This window comes from Sminthopsis crassicaudata, chromosome 3 (assembly GCF_048593235.1).
Source record: "Sminthopsis crassicaudata isolate SCR6 chromosome 3, ASM4859323v1, whole genome shotgun sequence".
In the NCBI taxonomy this organism is placed as follows: Eukaryota; Metazoa; Chordata; class Mammalia; order Dasyuromorphia; family Dasyuridae; genus Sminthopsis; species Sminthopsis crassicaudata.
The window spans coordinates 210,337,118-210,361,654 of NC_133619.1; the positions used below are offsets into that span (position 1 = coordinate 210,337,118).

Consider the following 24,537-nt stretch of genomic DNA (forward strand, 5'->3'; position numbering starts at 1 on the left):
ACTCTAATTTATAAGAAATCAAGCCATTCTCCAATTGATAAATGGTCAAAGGATATGAACAGACCATTTTCAGATGATGAAATAGAAACTATTTCCACTGATATGAAAGTGTTCCAAATCACTATTGATCAGAGAAATGTAAATTAAGACAACTCTGAGATACCACTAAACACCTGTCAGATTGGCTAAGATGACAGGAAAACATAATGATGAATGTTGGAAGGGATGTGGGAAAGCTGGGACACTGATGCATTCTTGGTGGAGTTGTGAATGTATCCAACCATTCTGGAGAGCAATCTAGAATTATACCCAAAAAGTTATCAAACTGTGCATACCCTTTGATCCAGCTTTTATCCCAAAGAAATACTAAAGAAGAAAGAGGGACCTGTATGTGCCAAAATGTGTGTGGCAGCCCCTATTTAGTGCCTAGAAACTGGAAAATGAATGGATGCCCTTCAACTGGAGAATTTTGGGGTAATTTGTGGCATATGAATGTTATGGAATATTATTGCTCTGTAAGAAATGACCAGCAGTATGAATACAGAGAGGCTTGGAGAGACTTACATCAACTGATGCTGAGTGAAATGAGCAGAAGTAGGAGATCATTATACACTTCAACAACAATTCTATATGAGGATGTATTCTGATGAAAGTGGATGTCTTCAACAAAGAAAAGATCTAATACAGTTCCAATTGATCAATGATGGATAGAATCAGTTACACCCAGAAAAGGAACAATGGGAAATGACTGTGAACTGTTTGCATTCCTGTTTTTCCTCCCAGGTTATTTTTACCTTCTGCATCCAATTCTTCCTGTGCAACAAGAAATTTGGTTCTGCACACATATATGTAACTAGGATACACTATAGCATATTTGATATGTATAAGACTTCCTATTATCTAGGGGAAGGGGTGGAGGGAGGGAAGAAAAAAATCAGAATAGAAGTAAGTGCAAAGGATAATGTTTTAAAAAAAATTGCCCATGCAAATGTACTGTCAAAAAAAGTTATAAGTATAAAATAAAAAAAATTTAAAATGAAAAGGGTGAACTTACCACCAATGAAAAAGAAATTAACAATAATTAGGAGTTATTTTTACCAATTGCATGACAACAAATCTGACAATCTAATTGAAATGTTGGTGAATATCTACAAAAATATAAATTGCCCAGATTAACAAAGGAGGACATAAATTACTTAAATAGAAATATTTAAGAAATATTTAATAGAAATATTTTAGAAAAGGAAATTGAAGAAGGCATCAATGTACTTCTTAAAAAATCTCCAGGGCCAGATAGGTTTAAAAGTGAATTCTATCAAACATTAGAGACAAAAAGTTCCAATACGATGTAAACTATTTGAAAAAATACGGACTCCTGCCAAATTCCTTCTATGATACAAATATGGTACTGATACTTAAACCAGGTAGAGCCAACATGAAAAAAGAAAATTACAGACCAAACTCCCTAATGAATATTGATATAAAAATTTTAAATAAACTATTAACAAAAAGAATACAACAACACAACAATTTATTAGCAAGATAATACACCATGTCCAAGTGGGATTTATACTAGGAATGCAGGTCTAGTTCAAAATCAGGAAAACTATTGCCATAAATAGACTATATTAATAACTAACAAAAATCATATGATAATCTCAATAGGTGAAGGAAAAACTTTCAACAAAACACAGCACCCATTCCTATTAAAAATACTAGAGAGCATAGGAATAAAGGGACTTTTCTTTAAAATGATAAGTAGTATCCATCTGAAACTGTCACCAAGCATTATTTGTAATGGGCAGAAGCTGGACAAATTCCTAATAAGATCGGGGGTGAAAGATGGATGCCCATTATCACCACTATTATTCATTATTGTACTAGAGATGTTAACCTGAACAATAAAAAAGAAAAGAAAAGAAATTAAGAATATGCATTGAGGAGATAAAACTATCAATTTTTGCAGATGATATCATGTTATACTAGAGAATCATCCAAAACCCACCTTAAACAGCTTTACCAAAGTTGCAGGATATAAAATAAACTTACCTCATCAACATACACACACACACACACACACACACACACACACACACACACACACACACACACATTGCTGGTAGAATTGTAAAATGATTCAACCATTCTGGAGAGCAAAATGGAACTATGCCCACAGGTCTATCACACTCTGCATACACTTTGATTCAGTAGCATCTATTGGGCCTATTACCACAAGAAAATCATAAAAGAGGGAAAAGCACCCACATGTGCAAATATGTTTGTAGCTGCCCTTTTTGTAGTGGCAAGGAACTGGAAATTGAGTAGATTCCCATTGATTGGGGAATGGCTGAATAAGTTGTGGTATGTGAAAGTAACAAAGTATTATTGTTCTATAAAAAAATGAACATCAAGCTGATTTGAGAAAGGCCTGGAAAGGTTTACAAGAACTGATGTTGAGTGAAACAAGCAGAACCAAGAATACATTGTACACAGTGATAGCAAGAATGTGATGATCATTTATGAAAGCCTTGGTTTTCTCAGCAGTTCAGTGATTCAAGGCAATCCAAATGCACTTTAGATGGAACATGTATGTCTTCTGCATCCAAAGAGAGAATTATGAATGTTGGTCAACATATATGATGTTCACATTTTATGCCCTTTTTCTTCTTTTATTTTCTCTCATGGTTTTTCTATTTGGTTCTGATTTTTCTCTCCAAACATAATTCCAAAGGAAATGTGTTTACCAAAAAGAATGTATAACAAGAAAAAAATTTTTTTAAAGCAGTGATATCAAGTTATGAGTCTGTGCTGAGAATATCCTTGTTTCATTAGGAATTAGGAATAAAGCTAAAGGCCAGATTTAAAAAATGAGTTACAATTTTAATTAAAGGCAGGCTCATTACTAATATATAAAATTTTATTCACATATAATAGCAAAAAATTCAGCACAGCATTAATATGAAATTCAAATTTAATTAGGGATTACTAAGAAAATATGAAAGAAAATTAGCACTTTTAAGTTCAATCATTTTGGAATCAAAAGAATATTATAAATTAACAATGAAATACTTCAACAGTAGCTTAACATATGCAATAGTGTCAAAATTAATTCAGGCAAAATTACATACCTGAATTTAATGTATGGGTGTGAAAAATCATATAATAAGGGATTTCTACTCAACAATTCATCATTTTATATAGAAAACTCTGAACTGTTCTTTGTAAAAGAATTCAGGAGAAAACACACAAAGTTATTTTCCTATTTTCAGTATGAGGAAGACAATTATATGCTAGGGTTTCCATGACTGACAGTTTTTGGAATAAACTTATTTTGCTACTTATTTAACAGTTAGACACTGTTAAAAATATTTTGGGGAAAAATCATTTTCTTCCTTTAATTACTTACCAGGTTCAGAAGGTGATGGGCCAGATGATTTGTGGCTCTCGGGAGCAGGAAGACTTAAATTATTTGAGGTTATGGTCTTAGGTCTTATGAAGCAGAATCTTTTCTTTTTTGTATTCCTGATATCTGCAAGGAAAAATAAATATTTTGTCAGGAATATTACTTAATACATTATGATAAATAGTGTAAAATTATATGAAAACAAGTAACACTTGTATTAAAAGTTAGGGATTGATATCATCTATCATATTCTTTTATTTCATTAGGACGTAGGCATGGCCTCCTATCCATGAAAAATAAAATTCATGCTCTATGGGGTCCTATGCAAGCCAGAAAAATTTTCAGGCCAAGCTGGCAATAAGCTTTCTATCTTTGAAATTTATTCCAATAAGTTTGTAAAAGTTTTATTATCAGATTTGGGTACCAGGTAATGAAATTGATTTTGGATATAGTTGCTCACTAAGCTGTATGCTAAGGTAAAGAAAATTTTTAATCTGTCAATAGAAGATACCTACCTTGAATCTCTCACCTTGACTGATAGCTTCAATTCATTGATCCCAATGTCTTCCAAGGTTAAGCACAACAAGCCTAATGTCTTCTCTATACAACAATTATTTCAAACTTTTGATTCCAAAGATCCAACAATTCTTGCTATTTCTCCTCTAGTTTAACTAAGTTAAAGAAGCACAATTCATTCAACAGATTCTTGTGTGAGGGGATTTCAGCACTCCTCAACCTCCTGATTGCCTTCTCAGGGACAATTTTTTTTAAACCCACAGAATTGATATTCATCCTCTATCCTAGTCTTTTATTTTATTAAGAGGTGGAAGTGAGCTGATATCCATAAAAAGTGTTTCAACTTTTCAAACATAGCATTTAGCAAGGCAGTGTGCATGCATAATTCTAGCTAAAGAGGACACTGGAAAGATAGGCAAGAGCTGAGGCTTGTGAATCTATTGAGTTTGGTAGTGCTGATATGTAGTAGGGTAGGCCAATCAATTGTTAACACTCTTCAGCACTGATGTGGTGGAACCTTCAGAGTAGGGGACACCAACTTGCCTAAGGAAAGATATATTTGGTGCAGGTTAGAAAAAGAGCAATTCCAAGCTGTCATGCTGACCAGGAAGAGGATCCAACCTGTGAATAAATAGTTTTTGTACTTCCAGTCTTGATAAGATAGAAAGACTAAGTCTTTTAAAACAAAAATGGCACTTGAAACTGAATTCACTAGTCCAAATGTAGTGTAACTAGAATGACGTATATTGCCCTTATTATGATCATTATGCTGTTATAAACTATCCTAATACATTCTTAATTCTTTCAGTGGGTATATTATACAACTGACTCAGTCTATCCAAAAGCCCCAGAGTATTTAACGAAATAAATAAATAACATCTCAAACTCTTGAACTTCTTCATTGTCATCTCCTACTTGGAAGCCTTTAGTATTTCACTTCAAGTATTAAGATTTTCCAAGTAGGGGGCGGAGCCAAGATGGCGGAGAAGAAACACACGACTCAGTGAATGTCCTCTCTCCCTCACAACCAATTAGATAAATTAAGTCTCAAAATTAGCTCAGGACTGATAGATACCACAAGGACTGGAAGCACGACTTACCAGCTGAAGAGAATCTGGAGTTTCAACAGGAAAGGTCAGTTCTCAGGGGAGGAATAAGAAAGACCAGCACAGACGGTGGGGTAGGGGCACACTGCGCCCGCTGCGCTGGGAAGGGCTCTGGGATCAGAGAAGCCACTGAGGTAAAGGAATCTGGCACAGGCTGTTAGCTCTTCTCTGCTAATTATTTAGCAGTTCAGAAGAGAAAGCCAAAATATTTTAAAACTCAAATTAGATTTTCCCCTTCCTGGGGGGTGACTCAGCAGAGAATCTGCACCAGGGGGTGTGGCCTCAGCTACCACCTGAGAATAGTTAAGAGATTGACAAGTGGGTGGATACGGCCCAAGGCAACACACACTGCCTAGCTTAGCTGGAGGGAGTGGAACTCAGCTCCAGGAAGTCCCAGAGAAGCGGAACCTTTGAACTAGGGACCACGGTTTCTGGCAGACACTTCCAGTTTGAGCGCAGGGGCTTCTCACGTCACCTGCTGCAGACATCCACTCCCCACCCGGACACATAGGCTGGGCTTCGTGCTGTCTTCACTATTCTACGCCCTCGAAGCACAGTAGTGCTAATCACCTCTGAGGCACTTCCAGGGAGGGGGTGGGGAACTCTCTCCCAGAGCTCTCTCTTAGCTCAGGCTCAGGAGCCGCTGCATCCATCCGGTCTGGGAGGAAGCTGGTAAAGAAGTAAATAATTTCCTACCCCAGGGACAGACCCCAAAAGATTTTTTTAAGTATGAGCAAAAAAGCTAGAAAAACCATAGATTCCTTCTATACAGAGAAAGAGCGGGTATCCAACCCCGAGGAAGTTGACAGCAGAGAATCAACAGACAACAACCTAAAGGGGAACGATTCCTGCCCCCCATCACATAACTCTCTCCTAGAAGAAGCTCTTAAAAAATTGAGGGAGATCGAAGAAAAATGGGGAAAGGAAAGGGAAGTTATGATAGAGAATAACAACGTCCTGAAATTGGGAGTTGGAAAAAATAAAGAATTCACAGGAGATGCAGGGAAACAAAATTAGTGAATTAGAAAAGGTTAAAAAAACACAGGAAAGTAGGATTTCTGAATTGGAAAAGATAAAAAAGTCTCAAGAAAATAGAATTTCTGAATTGGAAAAAGAAAATAATTCTCAAAAAAAAAAATTAGGGAAATGGAAAAAAATTCAATAGAGCAAAATAATTCATTTAAAAACGAAATTGGGCATTTACAAAAAGAACTAAAAACTGTGAAAGAAGAAAATAACTCCTTAAAAGTCAGGATGGAACAAATAGAAATGAATGATTCACAGAGAACCCAAGAATCAGTCAAACAAAACAAAAAAAATGAGAAGCTGGAGAACAACGTCAAATACTTACTGGGAAAATCTATAGACCTGGAAAATAGATCTAGGAGAGATAATCTGCGGATTATTGGACTTCCAGAAAACTATGACCAAAAAAAGAGCCTAGATTCTATTTTACAGGAAATTATCAAAGAGAACTGTCCAGAGATAATAGAAACAGAAGGGAAAGTAGATGTGGAAAGAATTAATCGAACTCCTTCTGAAATAGACCCTAAAAAAAGAACACCACGGAATATTGTGGCTAAGCTGCAGAATTACCACACAAAGGAGAAAATCCTGCAAGCAGCTAGAAAAAAACAATTTAAATACCAAGGTGCCACAATAAGGGTCACCCAAGATCTGGCTGCCTCCACATTAAAAGATAGAAGGGCTTGGAACCTGATATTCCGAAAGGCAAAAGATCAAGGACTGCAACCAAGAATGAACTACCCAGCTAAGTTTAGCATCTTTTTCCATGGAAGAAGATGGTCATTCAATGAAACAGAGGAATTCTATATGTTTCTAAGAAAAAAACCAGACTTAAACAAAAAATTTGATCTACATCCACAAGACTGAAGAGAAACAGAAAAAGGTACACAGAACCCTTGAGTACTGTAACTCTGTTGTGGGTATATAAAAAATACTCAAGGATAATTTGATTTTACTGATATAAAAGAAAAAAAGGGGGGTGTAGTAAAGGGAAGGAGGTCGGTTCAGAAAAAGGGGAAGGAGTGATAAAAAGAGGGAAACTACATCCCAGGAAGAGACATAGAAAATACACCATATCTGAGGGAACTTAGTGAGGGGGAGAATCATTGTGTGAATCTTACTCTCATCAGAAGAGGCTCAAAGAGTAAATAATTAACATATTTGTTTTTCAGAGAATTTTCTCTCACCTCATTAAAAGGGGGGAGAGGAAAAGGGGAAAGGAAAAGGAGAATAAGTGAAGGGACTTGGAGGGAGGGGGGAGGGATCCTAAAAAAAAAAAAAAAAAAAAAGAGGGAGGGTTGCGCGTCACAAGGGGGGGTCTGTAAATTAAATATCGGGGAGGGGGATCAGGGGGGTCAAGGGAAAAAAGTATAATCTGGGGATAATACGATGGCAGGAAATACAGAATTAGAAATTTTAACTGTAAATGTAAATGGGATGAACGATCCCATCAAACGGAGACGGATAGCAGATTGGATCAAAAAGCAGAACCCTACAATATGTTGAATACAGGAAACACACTTAAAGCAGGGAGATACATACAGAGTAAAGGTAAAAGGTTGGAACAGAGCCTATTATGCTTCAGGTAAAGCCAAAAAAGCAGGGGTAGCTATCCTTATCTCAGATCAAGCAAAAGCAGAAGTAGATCTCGTTAAAAAAGATAAGGAAGGAAACTATATCCTGCTGAAAGGTAGCATAAATAATGAAGCCATATCAATACTAAACATATATGCACCAAGTGGTATAGCATCTAACTTTCTAAAGGAAAAGTTAAGAGAACTGCAAGAAGAAATAGACAGTAAAACTATAATAGTGGGAGATCTCAACCTTGCACTCTCAGATTTAGACAAATCAAACCACAAAACAAACAAAGAAATTAAAAAAGTAAATAGAACATTAGAAAAACTAGGTATGATAGACCTTTGGAGAAAACTGAATGGCAATAGGAAGGAATATACTTTCTTCTCAGCAGTTCATGGATCCTATACAAAAATTGACCATATATTAGGACATAAAGATCTCAAAATTAAATGTAGGAAGGCAGAAATAATAAATGCCTTCTTCTCAGATCACAATGCAATAAAAGCTACATTCAGTAAAAAGTTAGGGGTAAATAGACCAAAAAGTACTTGGAAACTGAATAATCTCATCTTAAAGAATGACTGGGTGAAAGAGCAAATTATAGAAACAATTAACAATTTCACCCAAGATAATGATAATGATGAGACATCATATCAAAATCTTTGGGATGCAGCTAAAGCAGTAATAAGGGGAAATTTTATATCTTTAGAGGCTTATTTGAAGAAAATTGAGAAAGAGAAGATTAACGAATTAGGCTTACAACTTAAAAGGCTAGAAAAAGACCAAATTATAAACCCCCAACCAAAAATTAAACTCGAAATACAAAAATTAAAAGGAGAAATCAATAAAATTGAAAGTAAAAAAAACTATTGAATTAATAAATAAAACCAAGAGTTGGTTTTATGAAAAAGCCAATAAAATAGATAAACCTTTGGTAAATTTGATCAAAAAAAAAGAAAGAGGAAAATCAAATTGATAGTCTTACAAATGAAAAGGGGGATCTTTCCACCAATGAAGAGGAAATTAGAGAAATAATAAGGAGTTACTTCGCCCAACTTTATGCCAATAAATTTGATAACTTAAGTGAAATGGATGACTTTCTCCAAAAATATAGGCTCCCTAGATTAACAGAGGAGGAGATAAATTGCTTAAATAGTCCCATTTCAGAAAAAGAAATAGAACAAGCTATTAATCAACTCCCCAGGAAAAAATCCCCAGGGCCAGATGGATTCACATGTGAATTCTACCAAACATTTAAAGAACAATTAGCCCCAATGTTATATAAATTATTTGAAAAAATAGGGGATGAAGGAGTCCTACCAAACTCCTTTTATGACACAGACATGGTACTGATACCTAAACCTGGTAGATCGAAAACTGAGAAAGAAAATTATAGACCAATCTCCTTAATGAATATTGATGCTAAAATCTTAAATAAGATATTAGCAAAAAGACTTCAGAAAATCATCTCCAAGATAATACACTATGATCAAGTAGGATTTATTCCAGGAATGCAGGGCTGGTTTAATATTAGGAAAACTATTAATATAATTGACCATATTAATAATCAAATTAATAAGAACCATATGATCATCTCAATAGATGCAGAAAAAGCATTTGACAAAATCCAACATCCATTCCTACTAAAAACTCTTGAGAGTATAGGAATAAATGGATTATTCCTTAGAATAATCAGGAGTATATATTTAAGACCGTCAGTAAGCATAATATGCAATAGAAATAAACTGCAACCTTTCCCAGTAAGATCAGGAGTGAAACAAGGTTGCCCACTATCACCATTACTATTCAATATAGTACTAGAAACACTAGCCTCGGCAATAAGAGCCGAGAAAGAGATTCAAGGAATTAGAGTAGGAAATGAGGAAATTAAACTATCACTTTTTGCAGATGACATGATGGTATACTTAGAGAACCCCAAAGACTCTGCTAAAAAGCTACTAGAAATAATTCAAAATTTCAGCAAAGTGGCAGGATACAAAATAAATCCACATAAATCCTCGGCATTTTTATATATCACTAACAAAATGCAACAGCAAGAGATACAAAGAGAAATTCCATTCCAAACAAATGTTGAGAGTATAAAATATTTGGGAATCCATCTACCAAAGAAAAGTCAGGAATTATATGAGAAAAATTACAAAACACTTGCCACAAAAATAAAATCAGATTTAAATAATTGGAAAGACATTCAGTGCTCTTGGATAGGCCGAGCGAATATAATAAAGATGACAATACTCCCCAAACTAATCTATTTATTTAGTGCTATACCAATCAGACTCCCAAGAAACTATTTTAATGACCTAGAAAAAATAACAACAAAATTCATATGGAAGAATAAAATGTCAAGAATTGCAAGGGAACTAATGAAAAAAAACTCAGAGGAAGGTGGTCTAAGTGTACCTGATCTAAAGCTATATTATATAGCAGCAGTCACCAAAACCATTTGGTATTGGCTACGAAATAGACCGGTAGATCAGTGGAACAGATTAGATACAAAGGACAAAAAAGGGTACATCTATAGCAATCTAATCTTTGACAAACCCAAAGATTCCAACATTAGGGATAAAAATTCATTATTCGGAAAAAACTGTTGGGAAAACTGGAAATTAGTATGGCAGAAATCAGATATGGATCCACACTTAACACCATATACCAAGATAAGATCAAAATGGGTCCGTGATTTAGGCATAAAGAGGGAATAATAAATAGATTAGAGGAACAGAGGATAATCTACCTCTCAGACCTGTGGAGGAGGAAGGAATTTATGACCAGAGGAGAACTAGAGATCATTATTGATCACAAAATAGAAGACTTTGATTACATCAAACTAAAAAGTTTCTGTACAAATAATACTAATGCAAACAAGATTAGAAGGGAAGTAACAAATTGGGAAAATATTTTTAGAAACAAAGGTTCTGACAAAGGTCTCATTTCCAAAATATATAGAGAACTGACCCTAATTTATAAGAAACCGAACCATTCTCCAATTGATAAATGGTCAAAGGATATGAACAGACAATTCTCAGAGGAAGAAATTGAAACTATATCCACTCACATGAAAGAGTGTTCCAAATCACTACTGATGGGAGAAATGCAAATTAAGACAAATCTGAGATACCACTACACACCTGTCAGATTGGCTAAGATGACAGGAACAAATAATGACAAATGTTGGAGGGGATGTGGGGAAATTGGGACACTAATACATTGCTGGTGGAGTTGTGAAAGAATCCAGCCATTCTGGAGAGCAATCTGGAATTATGCCCAAAAAGTTATCAAACTGTGCATACCCTTTGACCCAGCAGCGCTACTACTGGGATTATATCCCAAAGAAATACTAAAGAGCGGAAAGAGACATATATGTGCCAAAATGTTTGTGGCAGCTCTTTTTGTTGTAGCTAGAAACTGGAAGATGAATGGATGTCCATCAGTTGGAGAATGGTTGGGTAAATTGTGGTATATGAAGGTTATGGAATATTATTGCTCGGTAAGAAATGACCAGCAGGAGGAATATAGAGAGGCCTGGAGAGACTTAAATCAACTGATGCTGAGTGAAATGAGCAGAACCAGAAGATCACTGTACACTTCAACAACAATACTGTATGAGGATGTATTCTGATGGAAGTGGAAATCTTCAACATAAAGAAGATCCAACTCACTTCCAGTTGATCAATGATGGACAGAGGTAGCTACACCCAGAGAAGAAACACTGGGAGGGGAATGAAAATTGTTAGCACTAATATCTGTCTGCCCAGGTTGCATATACCTTCGGATTCTAATGTTTATTGTGCAACAAGAAAATGATATTCGCACACATGTATTGTACCTAGACTATATTGTAACACATGTAAAATGTATGGTATTGCCTGTCGTCGGGGGGAGGGAATAGAGGGAGGGGGGGTAATTTGGAAAAATGAATACAAGGGATAATATTATAAAATATATATATATATATATATATATAATAAAAAAAAAAGATTTTCCAAGTATATCTCTTGAAAGGATCATCTTATTAGATTTCCTCATTCTATTCATTGAGAGTAAATCTCATTGCAGATCTCACTTTTGTCATCAAACTTCATGTTACCTACAAATGTGATTAAACATTCCATCTGTAATTAAGTCACTAAGATGTGATAATTTGTCAAGACCAAGGGCATAGCACTGGGTCATTCTTGAAAGAAGAGAACTTTCCATGGTCATATTAGTTCCAATGAATTCATATCTTTGTTTTGATAATTCAACTGGTCCTGAATTTGTGTAAATGCATACTCCCATCAAGCCCACATCTCTCTAGCTCCATGAGATATTCCAACAAAGAGTCAAAGTAGCCTTGCTCAAATCTAGTTATACTGTTTCTGGGAGTTCCTGAAATACCAATCTGATAACGGTAAAAAGTGAAATGAAGTGAAGAGACTTGTTCTTAATTGATTTATACTGACTGCAAATCATATTGTCTCCTCAAAGTGGACACAAACTAGTACTTTGATGATTCATTTTGAGATTTTTCCCTATGTATTAAGATTAATGGTTACAGTCTTAGAATTGACTTGTTAGTCCTTTTGAGAAAATCAGGAACATACTTGACTTGTATGATTCTGCTATAGAATATCCTCACTTTAAAGATAGAGGTTGAAATTCAGGTGACAAATGCCATTCCCATTTGTCTTGAGATGATGTTTTGTTTCTAAATTCACATCAGTATTTTAAGAATTAGGAATTTTATTCTTAAAAATAATCTTTCCATTACTATAGATTCTAACCACCCTCTTATACAATGGTAGATAGTCTTTGAAGAGTTGCTGTGAATGAATATTCATACAATAACTCTCTGAGATAAATGAAAAGACGACAATCTATCACTAGGTTGACATTCATAACCTTTCTAATTTAGCAAGATTTATCAAAAAGAGCTCACATTCAATTGGTATGTCTTATATAAATTCATAATTACTTAAATATCTCAATCTCAAATGATCTCAAATAGAATTTTAGTACAGATAAATTCTAATTAATTAGAAATTTGTTCCCCCAAACAGAATCAGACATTTTCATAATCCTTTCTTCAAAGTGTTAAGATTCTTACAAGGTGTTAAGTCACTGGAATGGATATAATTATCTAATTTAGAATGGGACTTAACCATTCTCTAGTTCAGAGTTCACACCTTTCACACCTTTAAAAGAGCATACTTTTAAGGAGCTCCCACAAGCCCAGGGAGTACCCATAAGCCCATTCTCTGGGAGGATATAAAGAGCCAGGATTCAGGGAGGAGGAAGCAAGATTTTATTCCCACTGTGATGTTTGTGCTGGCTGGAGACATTCTGACAAGAGCTCTTGGGGAACCAAAGAGAGAGAAAGGCCTCAAGAAAGCTAGCCCCAAGTGAAAGAGACAAGGCTTGAAGGAGAAAATAAAGGATCTGGAGACATGATTTAGAAAAAGATAGTAAAGGGCTTTAACTCCTGGCTGCATTTTGGGATTATTGAACTGAACTGAAGCTAAGGCTGTTTCCAAAAGTCCCCCAAAAGATCTGTTCCAAGAGAAGGATTATAATTTAGAGAATTACAATAAAGTATGTTTTTTTTTGTGTTATATTTACATCATATATCACTGGTGACCAAACAGGAAAAGATTTCTGAATCCCCTAGAGGCCACATGTTTACTTAGAAAACCACAATTCCACATTCTCTCTGTTGTATTAGATTTTTGCTTATCTTGTTAAACATTTCCTGCTGCTTTGCAGCACTCAAAAGTTTTGTTGGGAGCAGAATCAAGACAGTGATGAAAAGCAGGGAGTTACCTGAGCTCACCCTACCTATTTTCCCTCAGAAACAATATGAAATCTAACCTCTAAAGGTATTGGCAAGAAACAGAATCCACACAAAGATGAAGCAAAATCATTTTCCTGCCCAAGAAGTCTTATAAGGATTTCAAGAAAAATCTGTCTCATTTTGGTAAAAAGAAAAGCACAGTCTAACGTAAATGATGTTCTTGCAAGCCAGGGGAAGGCTTTTAGGGACAGCTCAGATTAGCAATTGAGGCCCTGCCATACTGCCTCATCAGGCCAGCTGTGAGGTCCCCAACCTCAGCTCAGCAGACAAACTGACAGTGTGTAAGGGCACAACAGATGTGACCAAGCCTGATTTTCCTAGTAAAATGGGCAGGCTGGCTACACTGGAGGGTCCAACACAGAAAGTCAATCACTGACACTTAGGGCAAGAAGCTTTGTGACATTGTGCCCTACCTCGGGGAGTAGAGCTCAACTTTAGTGAGCAAGAAGCAAAATAAGATCCCTGGCCACAGAAAATGCCTATCACATTAGGGTAGATCAGAATACAAACTCAGAAGAGGACAACAAAGTCAAAATGGGTACATGTCAAGCCCCAATGGGGAAATATGAATTGGTGCCAATTCTAAAAACTCTTCTAGAAAGAACTCAAAAAGGATTTTAAAAATCAAATGAGAGAGAGAAAAAAAAGAAAGCTTGGGGAAAGAATTGAATTATGCAAGAGAGTTAGGCAAAAGGACCCAACAGCCTAAATAATGAAGCACAAAAATTTACTGAAGAAAGCAATTCCTTTAAAAGTAGAATTCACCAAAAGTGCAAAAGCTAACTTAAGAAAATAATTCCTTAAAAATTGGAACTGGGCATGTGGAAGCTAATGATTCTATGAGACATCAAGAATGAGTCAGGCACAACAAGGCACTTTTGGCAGACTTGTGAACTGATCCAACCATTCTGGAAAGCAATTTGGTATTATGCCCAAGGAGCTATAAAACTGAGCATATCCTTTCATCCAGCATTACTAATACTAGATCTGAATCCCAAGGAGATCAAAATAAAGGAAAAAGACCCACATGTACAAAAATATTTATAGCACTTTTTTTTGTGGGGAGAAATAATTACAGATTGAGAAGATGTCCATCAATTAGGAAATAACTAAACACATCAATTTGTATGAATGTAAACAAAACCAATTGTTGTATAAGGATTAGTAGGACATTTCAGAAGAAAAAACAACTGTAAAAGCTTAACATTAACTAATGCTAAATAAAGTGAGCGGAACCAGAACATTGTGCACAATAACAGTAATATAAAGATCAATCATAATTCTTCCCAGCAATAGTGATTCAAGACATTTCCAAAAGACTCGAGATGAAAAATGCCATTATCCACATGCAGAGAAGTAACTGTGGTGTCTGAACGTAGATCACAATAGATTATTTTTACTTTTTCATTCATTTATTTTTCCTTTTTTTTTTTTTTTTACTGTTTTTCCCTTTTGTTCTGATTCTTCTTTCACAACATATTAATATTAAAGTTTTTAACGAGTGTTTAAATTACTTAATATTTAACAAAATTGTAAGTGGAATGCCTATATCATATTCCCTGTTCTCTTGGGAAGTAGATAGTCAAAAGAGAGAGGAATAAAAATTGATATCTCAAAAATCTTTAAAAATGAATGTTGAAAACTACTTAACATGTAACTAGAAAACATAAAATACTATTAAAAGCAACAGAATCAACTTTGAATAGAATCTGAGCCCCATATGTTGTATTGAGATATGTATTTACAAGAGAGAAGATTCATGTGACTGTTAATTAACATAGAAAGAGCTTATTTCTGATATTACCATTAAATAAGGCCTTTTTAAAAATCTTAAATATTTAAAGACTTTATTCTTTTTCTCCTCAAGGAAAACTGCCTGACATCCTAAAAGCAAAGGGTGAAGTAGTCACAGAAAAAATTCACTAATTATTTCCTTGAAAAAGATCTCAAAATAAATATAACGGCAAAATTCTAAAACTATCAAATGGAAGCAGACAAAAATAAACAATTCACATATCAAGGGGCTATGTTAAAAAAAAAACTTAGCAGCTAAAATACCAAAATTAATAAAACAGAGAAAGAGTAGTTCAATGAATTGGACATGTAATTAAAGAGCAAGAAATAGAACAAATGTAAATGACACAATTAAACACCAAATTAGAAATTCTGAAAATAAAAATAGAGTTGATTTGAAAAGAATTCAATAGAATTGAAAGAAAATGATTAAACTAATAAATAAAACTAATATAAAATGATATATAATATAATATAATTATATTATATATTATTAATTATTAATATATTATTATATATAATAATATAATGATAATTTTATCATGAAGAAAATACAATAAAACACATCAATTTTTGACCAATTTGATTTATAGAAGAAAATAAAATTACCAGTATTAAAAATTGAAATGGTGATTTTATCACCAATAAATAAGAAATTAAAGCAACTGTTAATAGCTACTTTGCCTAACTGGATACCAACAGTGTGACAATCTAACTGAAATGGATCAATATTTAAAACTACATAATTTGCCCAAATTTACCAGAAGAGGAAATAAAATACTGAAACCCATTTTAAAAAATGAAATTGAACAAGATATCAATGAAATTTCTAAGAAATAAAGCTTCAGGGCCAGATAAATTCACATTTTACACCTACCAAACATTTAAAGAACAATATTGAAATAATAAATAAACTATTTGAAATAAATAGCTGATGATAGAGAGCAAAAAAAGTCTTTTTATGAAACAAATATGATGATACCTAAACCAAGAAAAGCCAGAACAGAGGAAAAAATTAAAGACCAATTTTCCTAATAACAATGTAAACAATGTAAAATTATTAATAAAATAATCTCAATGATATGGGAGCAATTGATCACCAGGATAATACATTATGACCAATTGGAAATTTTATATCAGGAATGCAGGGCTGTTTAATATTAGAAACCTACCAGCATAATTGATAACATCAGTAAGATCACTAATGGAAACATATGATTATTGCAATAGATTCTGAAAAAGCTTTTGAAACACCACCACCCATTCCTATTACAAACACTAAACAGCATAGGAATAAATGGAGTTTTCCTTAAAATTATAATCTGTATTTGTCTAAAACCCTCAGCAAAAATTACATGTAATGGGGATAAGCTAGAAGCATCCCAAATAAAATCAGGGGTGACACAAGAATGCCCATCATCACAACTCACATTTCAAAAGCTGCTTATCTGCTCCTATCACGTGTACCACCATCATTCTTCTAGTCATGAAGGCTTGCAACCTCACTGCCATCCTTTTCTCCTTACCATCCCTTGCCTATCACATTCAACTAATTATCAAATTTGTTAGTCCTACTTCAATAATCTCTCTCTTATATACCCCCAATTCTCTACTCTCACTTTAGTCTTGGACTAGTCCAAAAGCAGTATCTATTGCAAGCTATCTGCAACTTGTTTGTTCCTTTCCAATCAACCTTTCACATAGCTGCCAAAGTCACCCACTTAGTAAATTCCAAAGATTGCTATTGAGACTAAAATTTTGTATAACTGAATTAAATTATGGATTATTGAAAAATATATAAGTGCTAAATATAAAAGCATAACACATACTGATATAATTGTCTAATAAAACCAACATGAGAAAATATGACCTTGATAGAAAAATTTTAAAATGTAGTCCATTCTTTATGTCATAAAAAAACATAATTCAAAAAGATTCAAACAGTTTAAAAGAAAATCATTGGGAGGGAAAAATAAGAAAATATAAGACAAATTTGTAAAGAGGTATTATAGTTCTTAGATATATGAATAGTAAATTATTCTTTGCATATCATAGTTGTCACCTGAGGCATTTCCATATTTGGAGTGGTTCTGTGTGTTGGCATTTTCTTTTCCTGTGTATGGTTTTACAGCAATGGAATTTTTAATCTAGCCTCTACTTTCTTCTCTCATTCTAACAAAACCAAAGCATAGTACCTCTACTATCACAATGTGTCTAATGTAGTTTCAAAAATTTAAAAAGTAAATCTTAAAATAATTATTGAAAAAAAGAAGGTAAAACTGGGGATATTTTAAAATATTAACATATTTCAAGAAATAAGAAAATATACATTCCATATTGGTACAATATAACTCAAAAAAGTGAAAATAAAATCCTAGGAAGTCATGACTTTTTTCTTTTATTATGACAGTTTTGAAAGACTATTAGCTGTTTCATAAATTTTTTAAAAACAAAATTTTAGGAACAAAAAGTCACACATGATAAAAATAAAACACAGATAAATTCAATTTATGTAGAAAGAATTTGTATAATTTACAACATAAGAAAGTGCATGTATTTTTTTTTCTTTTTACAGTATGATCTACTAAGAAATGTTATCATAACTACACAATGTATAATTTCACCATATCAATATTCATTCTGGATTTTTAACATTTGTGGCTCACCAAAACTGACTCGCTAAAAAGAAGATAATTACATGCAAGATACTCACACAAAATAAATTTTTATATTAAAGTATGAAAAAAACTTCAAATTTTTCTTATACAATATTTTCAACCTATATAATAAATTAGACATGATAACTCATGTTACTAAAGCTATTTTATTGTACTCATCCTTACAAATAGGAAAACCATTAAAGAAAATAAAACTAGAGCAACAGAAAATAGAGGAAACATTTTGGTATCAGAAGAACTGAATATTCCAGATAACAGAAAATTGTAAAGCTGCCTTTATATCTCAGAAACAGCAGTTGCTAAATCAACCATTACTTGTTCCCCAATAATGAAGCAATGAGGAGGAGTTTAAAAGGTAATACATATAACAGAAACTATATAAATAAATATCTTAGCTATATAAAAGAACAGAATATAAGCCCAGGAGTTGCCAACATTAAGGAGTTGAGATGTGTAAAAAATCATCATGTAAGTTCTCAGTCAAAGGAGATGTCACAGACAGACACACACAGACACACTTGCAACTAAGAATACAATCTATAAATTAACTGCATAAAAATTTTAAAAATCGGTAATTATATTCACAAAGGAATATTCAAACAAATGGCTGTTTACAATAATTTATAACACTTTACAATGTTCTCAGAAAATGGTCAGGTGGCAGCTAGGTGGCACAGTGGATAGAGCACCAGCCCTGAATTCAGGAGGACCCGAGTTCAAATCTGGTCTCAGACACTTAACACTTCCTAGCTGTGTGACCCTGGGCAAGTCACTTAACCCCAGCCTCAGAGGAAAAGAAAGAAAGAAAGAAAGAAAGAAAAAAAGAAAGGAAGAAAGGAAGAAAGGAAGAAAGAAAGAGTCTACAAAGCATTTATAAATTCTACAAAGCATTTACATATTACCACAGTAAGGTATGAGCAGTAAGACAGAGGGAAAGAAGAGACAGAATTCTTAAGTAAATATGATCAAAAGAATAACACAATTCTTAAATGTAAGAAACAGTGGCCAGGGTTTATATTTCATTATGTTCATTCCCTAATTTTGCTTCATTTAATTTTCATCTCTTCCTGACAATTATGCTTTCCACCTTCACAGGGGAGAAAGACCCTGTAATTTAGTTTTTTGGTTTTAGGGATCTCCCACTGAGGAAGGAACTTTTGTCAGTTTGAGGCAGGATTTTCTCTAAAATTCAGAATCGTTCAGTGTTGCCTGGATACTTAGAGGTTAAGTGACTTTCCCAGAATCACACACAGCAAGTATATGTCAGATAAGACTAGGTCTTCCTGGCTTTGAGGCCAGTTCTCTATACCCTCACACCACGACATCTCTAGGACCAAGGATAAACATTGTATTGATTATTCCTCTACCAGAACCATTAGGTGTCTCTTAGTAACTCTTTCTTTGATTTTCCTTCTATACTCCCCTAAATGATTTCTTATGGACTTACACTTAACAGCAAAAATTGCATGTTATCACACATACCTTGAACGTTTAAAAATGCAAATAGTGTGGCATCAAAGGGATCTAAATTATAAAATTCAGGATTCTCTGTCTTCTTTGGTTCTCTGTTAGATGGAGAAGCAAGAAAAATAAACTTATTCAAAAGTCTTAACTTATAAGTAATTTGCAAATAAGTTAAATTTTAAATTACAAAAAAACATAACATAAAATCACTTGTAATTAATCTTTGGTCACCTTTGAGGAGTTCAAACTGTCTTGTAGCCTAAACCATGTAATGGCCTTATACATAACTATCTCTCTCCTCTTTTCTACTCTTGAATAGGTTGGTCCTAGGTTAAAAACATAGTTCCTCATTACCTCTACTTCATAGAAGCCCAGATTTTTTTCTCGTGTAATCTAAAGTAATATCTTCTATGTGAAGTGTTTTCTGATTATCCTAATTACTAGTTCTGTACTCAAATTACTATATATATATATATATATATATATATATATGTGTGTGTGTGTGTGTGTGTGTGTGTGTGTGTGTGTGTGTGTGTGTATGTATATATACAAGTGTGCATGATGTTTCCCTCAATAGAATGAAAGTTTCTTGAAAATATAAAGCATTTTTTTGTCCTAGCACCTACTACAGTACCTGACATTTTAAACAAATGCTTCTTGATGGACTGACATATATATATATATATATATATATATATATATATATATATATATATATATATATATATATATATATATATATATATATATATATATTTTTTTTTTTGTTGTTGTTGTTGTTGTTGTTGTTGTTGTTAACTTAAGTGCAGCTTGGGTTGCAAGGAGAAGTCTTTAACTTCCAAAGCCATCATCATGATATTTTTTGGGTTTTTTTTATAAAAACATATGTTATTTATTCCAACTGAAAATAATTTGTGTTTACCAGTTTCCCAAAAGAAATATAAAACTGTGTTTAAAGACTGTAACTGATGCCATAGAAGACATAAATAATTCCCACCCCCCAAAAAATATTTCCTTTTATAGGTAATGTTTTGACATACTCAATGATAATTATTCTTCTGTCAGACCTCTACTACTTATCTTTTTTTTTTTACTATATCTATGTAAAAATAGAGTGCATGCACACCTATAAATAGAATTTGCTTATAGATTTGAATGACAGAAAAAAAGGACATCATTTGAACTCATAGATTTAAGACACTATATAACAGTTGTATTCTTGCACAATTGTATGTGGACCAATTAAAATTTGCTTGTAAATGTCATGTAAATAATATGAAGCAGTCCTTAAGATAACTAGCTATCAATGGCAGATTCCCTGTCTTTATTATATATAGCAAGTGACATCATGTGTGAAAGATAATTCAGAGTTCTTGAAACAAAACCATCAGGGAACATAATAAAAAACATTTTAAAAGTATATTAGCCCTAGATTGTAACCATTATATATTAACACTAAGGGTCATATTTGAAACTTTTAAGGCTTATATTATTAGGAAAACTTGACTATTGAAGCATTACATGCATCACCTCAATTTAACCTCATTTTTCAAGTTATTCATTTAGTAGTCATTTAAAATATAATTAGGTATATCAATGAACATGTCATTAAAATTGCATTTTGTTTTCCAAATATATTAGAAATGAGTGATTACCAATTAGACTAAGTGCTAGGAAATGAAACATTTATCACTCACAAATTCACACCTATTTATTATTAATTATGGAGGCTCTGCTCACCATAAAGTGCCTTAGAACACAAGTTTGGTTAAGTCCGCAGAAGCAGAAAAGGAAAAAAGAGAGGTATGTTTTGGGGGAAGCTGCTTACCAAGTGGTCTATAAATTTTGGGGGGAAAGAAAAAAATTATTTTGAAACAAATTACTGATAATTTCTTTTATAAAAATTACTCATCAAAATGCTTACCTTGTGTATAACAGGAAAAGAGAAGAAACTCAAAAAATCTCAGGATTTGTAAATTGTTTTTTTTTTTTTTTTTGACAGAACTTATCCAAGTTTAATCTATATGTATTACTGCTGTTTTATGTATTTGGAACTAATGAAACATTCAAGTTTTAAAATTGTGATATAGAAAACAGCTTCATTAAAGCCAAGAATTCAAGATTTCTGTGGAGACTAATATACTTATGATTATAACATTTATCAACTATCAACAGGATTGGTAAAATGATTAATCCTAATTGTCTCTGAAAACAAATAAAAAGATTATTCCATGGCTGACTTTTTTTTTTCAAAAAAGAAAATTCACAAAATATTTTTCTCAAAGGATGAAATCTATTTGTGGCTTAAAGAAAAATTTTCATCAGGTAACAATATGACTATAAATTGGAAAAACATAAAATTGTTTCCCTATGTTCAAAATTCATGTATTTCTAGTTTCTGACCAATTCGTAGGAAAATTATAACCTGGGAGCTATCATGGTTTTTAACAAGACTTTTTAGGACCATGCAATTTATGTGCCACCTTTTCTGGTAAAAGGCTATTATTTCCTAAGTGAGGAAAGGGCAATTACCTTCCTTTCTGCTTTGACATCAAGAGAGACAGAGATACATAGGGTAAGTGCAGAAATCCTATATACAATTTTATTAACATTTTTAAATTTCAATTTATGCTTATGTGCATTATTTAAAAATAAAAACATGATTCATTGTTACTCCCACACTTAACAATTTAAATCTTAAATGATTTCATTCAGGCATTATTTTTTTTTAAGGTACAACCTTCCACAAAAGAAAAGCAGATAAATAAATTTTCATTTAACAATTCCTTTGAAAATTCACTGGGACTCGAAATTGACAAGAAAGACACACAAAATTACAAGACTCTGAGAGATGAAGGCTTATACATATAAAAAGATGTTCTTTGGATAACTCTGCCTACAACTTAATATTTGTAGAATAATAATGATTACAAGAATAATGACAAAATGTGTCATTGGAACTTGCAGATGCAAAAGATCCCTAGAAATAACAAATTTTCACTAGTGACTTCCTTTGTAGAGAAAGAAGAAACTGAATGGATAAAAATAACAAATATGCATTACTTCCATAATCTTGTTGTTGTTGCTGTTGTTGTTTTTCCACATGAGATGCATTTGGTTGTGCACTTTAATTAGTTATCATCTTTCTCTTCATACTTGCCTCATTTGGTTGTCTCTTTCTGTATTTTGCTAACAAATTTCTAGCGTCTTTGTGTCCCTCTCTACTTCTACTTTTAGTTTTTCATAATTGTTCTGGATGTAGCCCAAGATCCAATCAAAACCACATATTATTTTTGCATCTCTTTTCTTCCCGGTCCCAGTCATTGCTGAACAAGTTTTCTAAAAATGTGATAAATATGTAAAAAGATGTAACGGTAAATGGTAAAACATGAACATTACCTAGACAAAAAATATAAGGTATTTACTCTTATTAAAACAACTGTTTCAAAATAATTGCACAATATAACTATACAAATAAACATTTTAAAAAGAATTTTTCTTTTCATTTAATTTCCAAAAATTTACAAAATGTACAGTTTACATGATCATAAATTTAGTCCAAAGTGCTAATTTTGCAGATGAGGAAACTGAGAATGTTAAGTGACTTGTTTATTTATAATCATGCAGCTGGTAACTATGAAGCAGTATTCAAAAGCCAGGTTTTTCTATTTCTGAGCTCAGCACTGTATCTACTATACCAGATTAACCAAATGTGTGTAATATTAAAACTTTAAAGCACAACCCATATGGCAACTATTATTACTATAGTCATCCTCACTAACCTATTTGAATATAAAGAAAATGAAATACAGAAAGTTCCAAAGTCTTAAAGTAATTTTAAATTTTATAACTTCTGGCTCACCTTATATTTTGACAATTTTGCTAATATATATATATATATATATATATATATATATATATATATATATATATATATATATCTTACAGATATATATACATACATATATATACACAGACATACATATATATATATACATATATACATACATATACATATATATATATATATACAGAGAGAGAGAGAGAGAGTCATTTTATAACTGGATTAAAATTTACCTACATACATAGTCTATTTTTAATCAACTTTTTTTTACTAGAACAGTAATTTCAATGATATAGAGACCTTGAAGGAAAGAAACTTTTCTACCAACATAGCTAAATAACAGCTTTGCAACTATATTTGCAATTTTTTTCCAGTCTACATGAAAGTCAATGTTATATAACGCATCCTTTATATGGCATAAATACAAGCTCTGAAGCAATGAAAAACTGAAAATTATACATATATATATATATATATATATATATATATATATATATCTCAAACTGATTGCTTATAAAAGTTAATTTAATTGAACATATATATTAAACATTCATCTACACCAAATTCTATAGAATCAGAATCATGATTTGTCAAATTACAGTGCCTTACGATAGCCACTTTTTAAATATATTTGTCTGATTTTTCCTAAAAATAAATTCATAAAATGATCAGTAAAGACAGAATGAGGGATAAAGAACTTACAATTTGACAGACACATTTTTGCTCAGTGGCCAGTTGTTCTAATGCTAGTTCTTTGATTAAACATTCTTCTGACAATGCCCCTTCTTTATCCTGTTTATTTGCTAATCTAGAAAATAAAAATAAGATTTGATTTTATAACAAGCTTATTATCAAATAATTTTAAAAATCAAGCCATTCAAAAACATCTTAATATATATTGGTGTGAGAAATACTGAAAAGTTAATGATTCCACAGAATGTTATAAGCTTCAAGGTAATGTAAGATAACATATGTAAATACCACTGATCAGTGGATTTCCAGAATATAAGAAATTAAGCAAAGTTACATTTCCACGGAACAATTAAATTTCAATCTCTCAGAATTTGTAAGCAAAAAAGGTTGGGGATCTAGGAAGGCTCAGATGGACTCAGCCAATCAGAAAGTGTCTATGGTTTTAAGAAAATCACATGCTTCAGACAATAGCTGATCCTAATTCTGCCATTCTTGTTTCCAATTCCAGGTCCCATGAGATTCTGACATTTCGGGATTCACTCTTTACATTTTTTGTTTGAGTTGGATGTTTTATAATTTCT

At 32.7% G+C, this 24,537-nt stretch overlaps 2 protein-coding genes across 2 annotated transcripts in view; both read right to left on the reverse strand.

Moving 5' to 3' along the window:
- The window catches only part of LOC141560987 (uncharacterized), a 423,935-nt gene that overhangs the window by 42,745 nt on the left and 356,653 nt on the right, over nucleotides 1–24,537 (reverse strand). The gene's annotated exons all lie outside the window — the stretch shown is intronic.
- The window catches only part of LOC141560988 (ADP-ribosylation factor-like protein 13B), a 29,545-nt gene continuing 27,593 nt past the window's right edge, over nucleotides 22,586–24,537 (reverse strand). The window contains exons 4-5 of the mRNA XM_074299861.1: nucleotides 23,966–24,071; nucleotides 22,586–22,758 (exon numbers count right to left, since the gene is read on the reverse strand). Of these exons, the coding sequence (XP_074155962.1) occupies nucleotides 22,609–22,758; nucleotides 23,966–24,071 (256 nt within the window). The 3' untranslated portion in view covers nucleotides 22,586–22,608. The remainder of the gene's footprint in view (nucleotides 22,759–23,965; nucleotides 24,072–24,537) is intronic.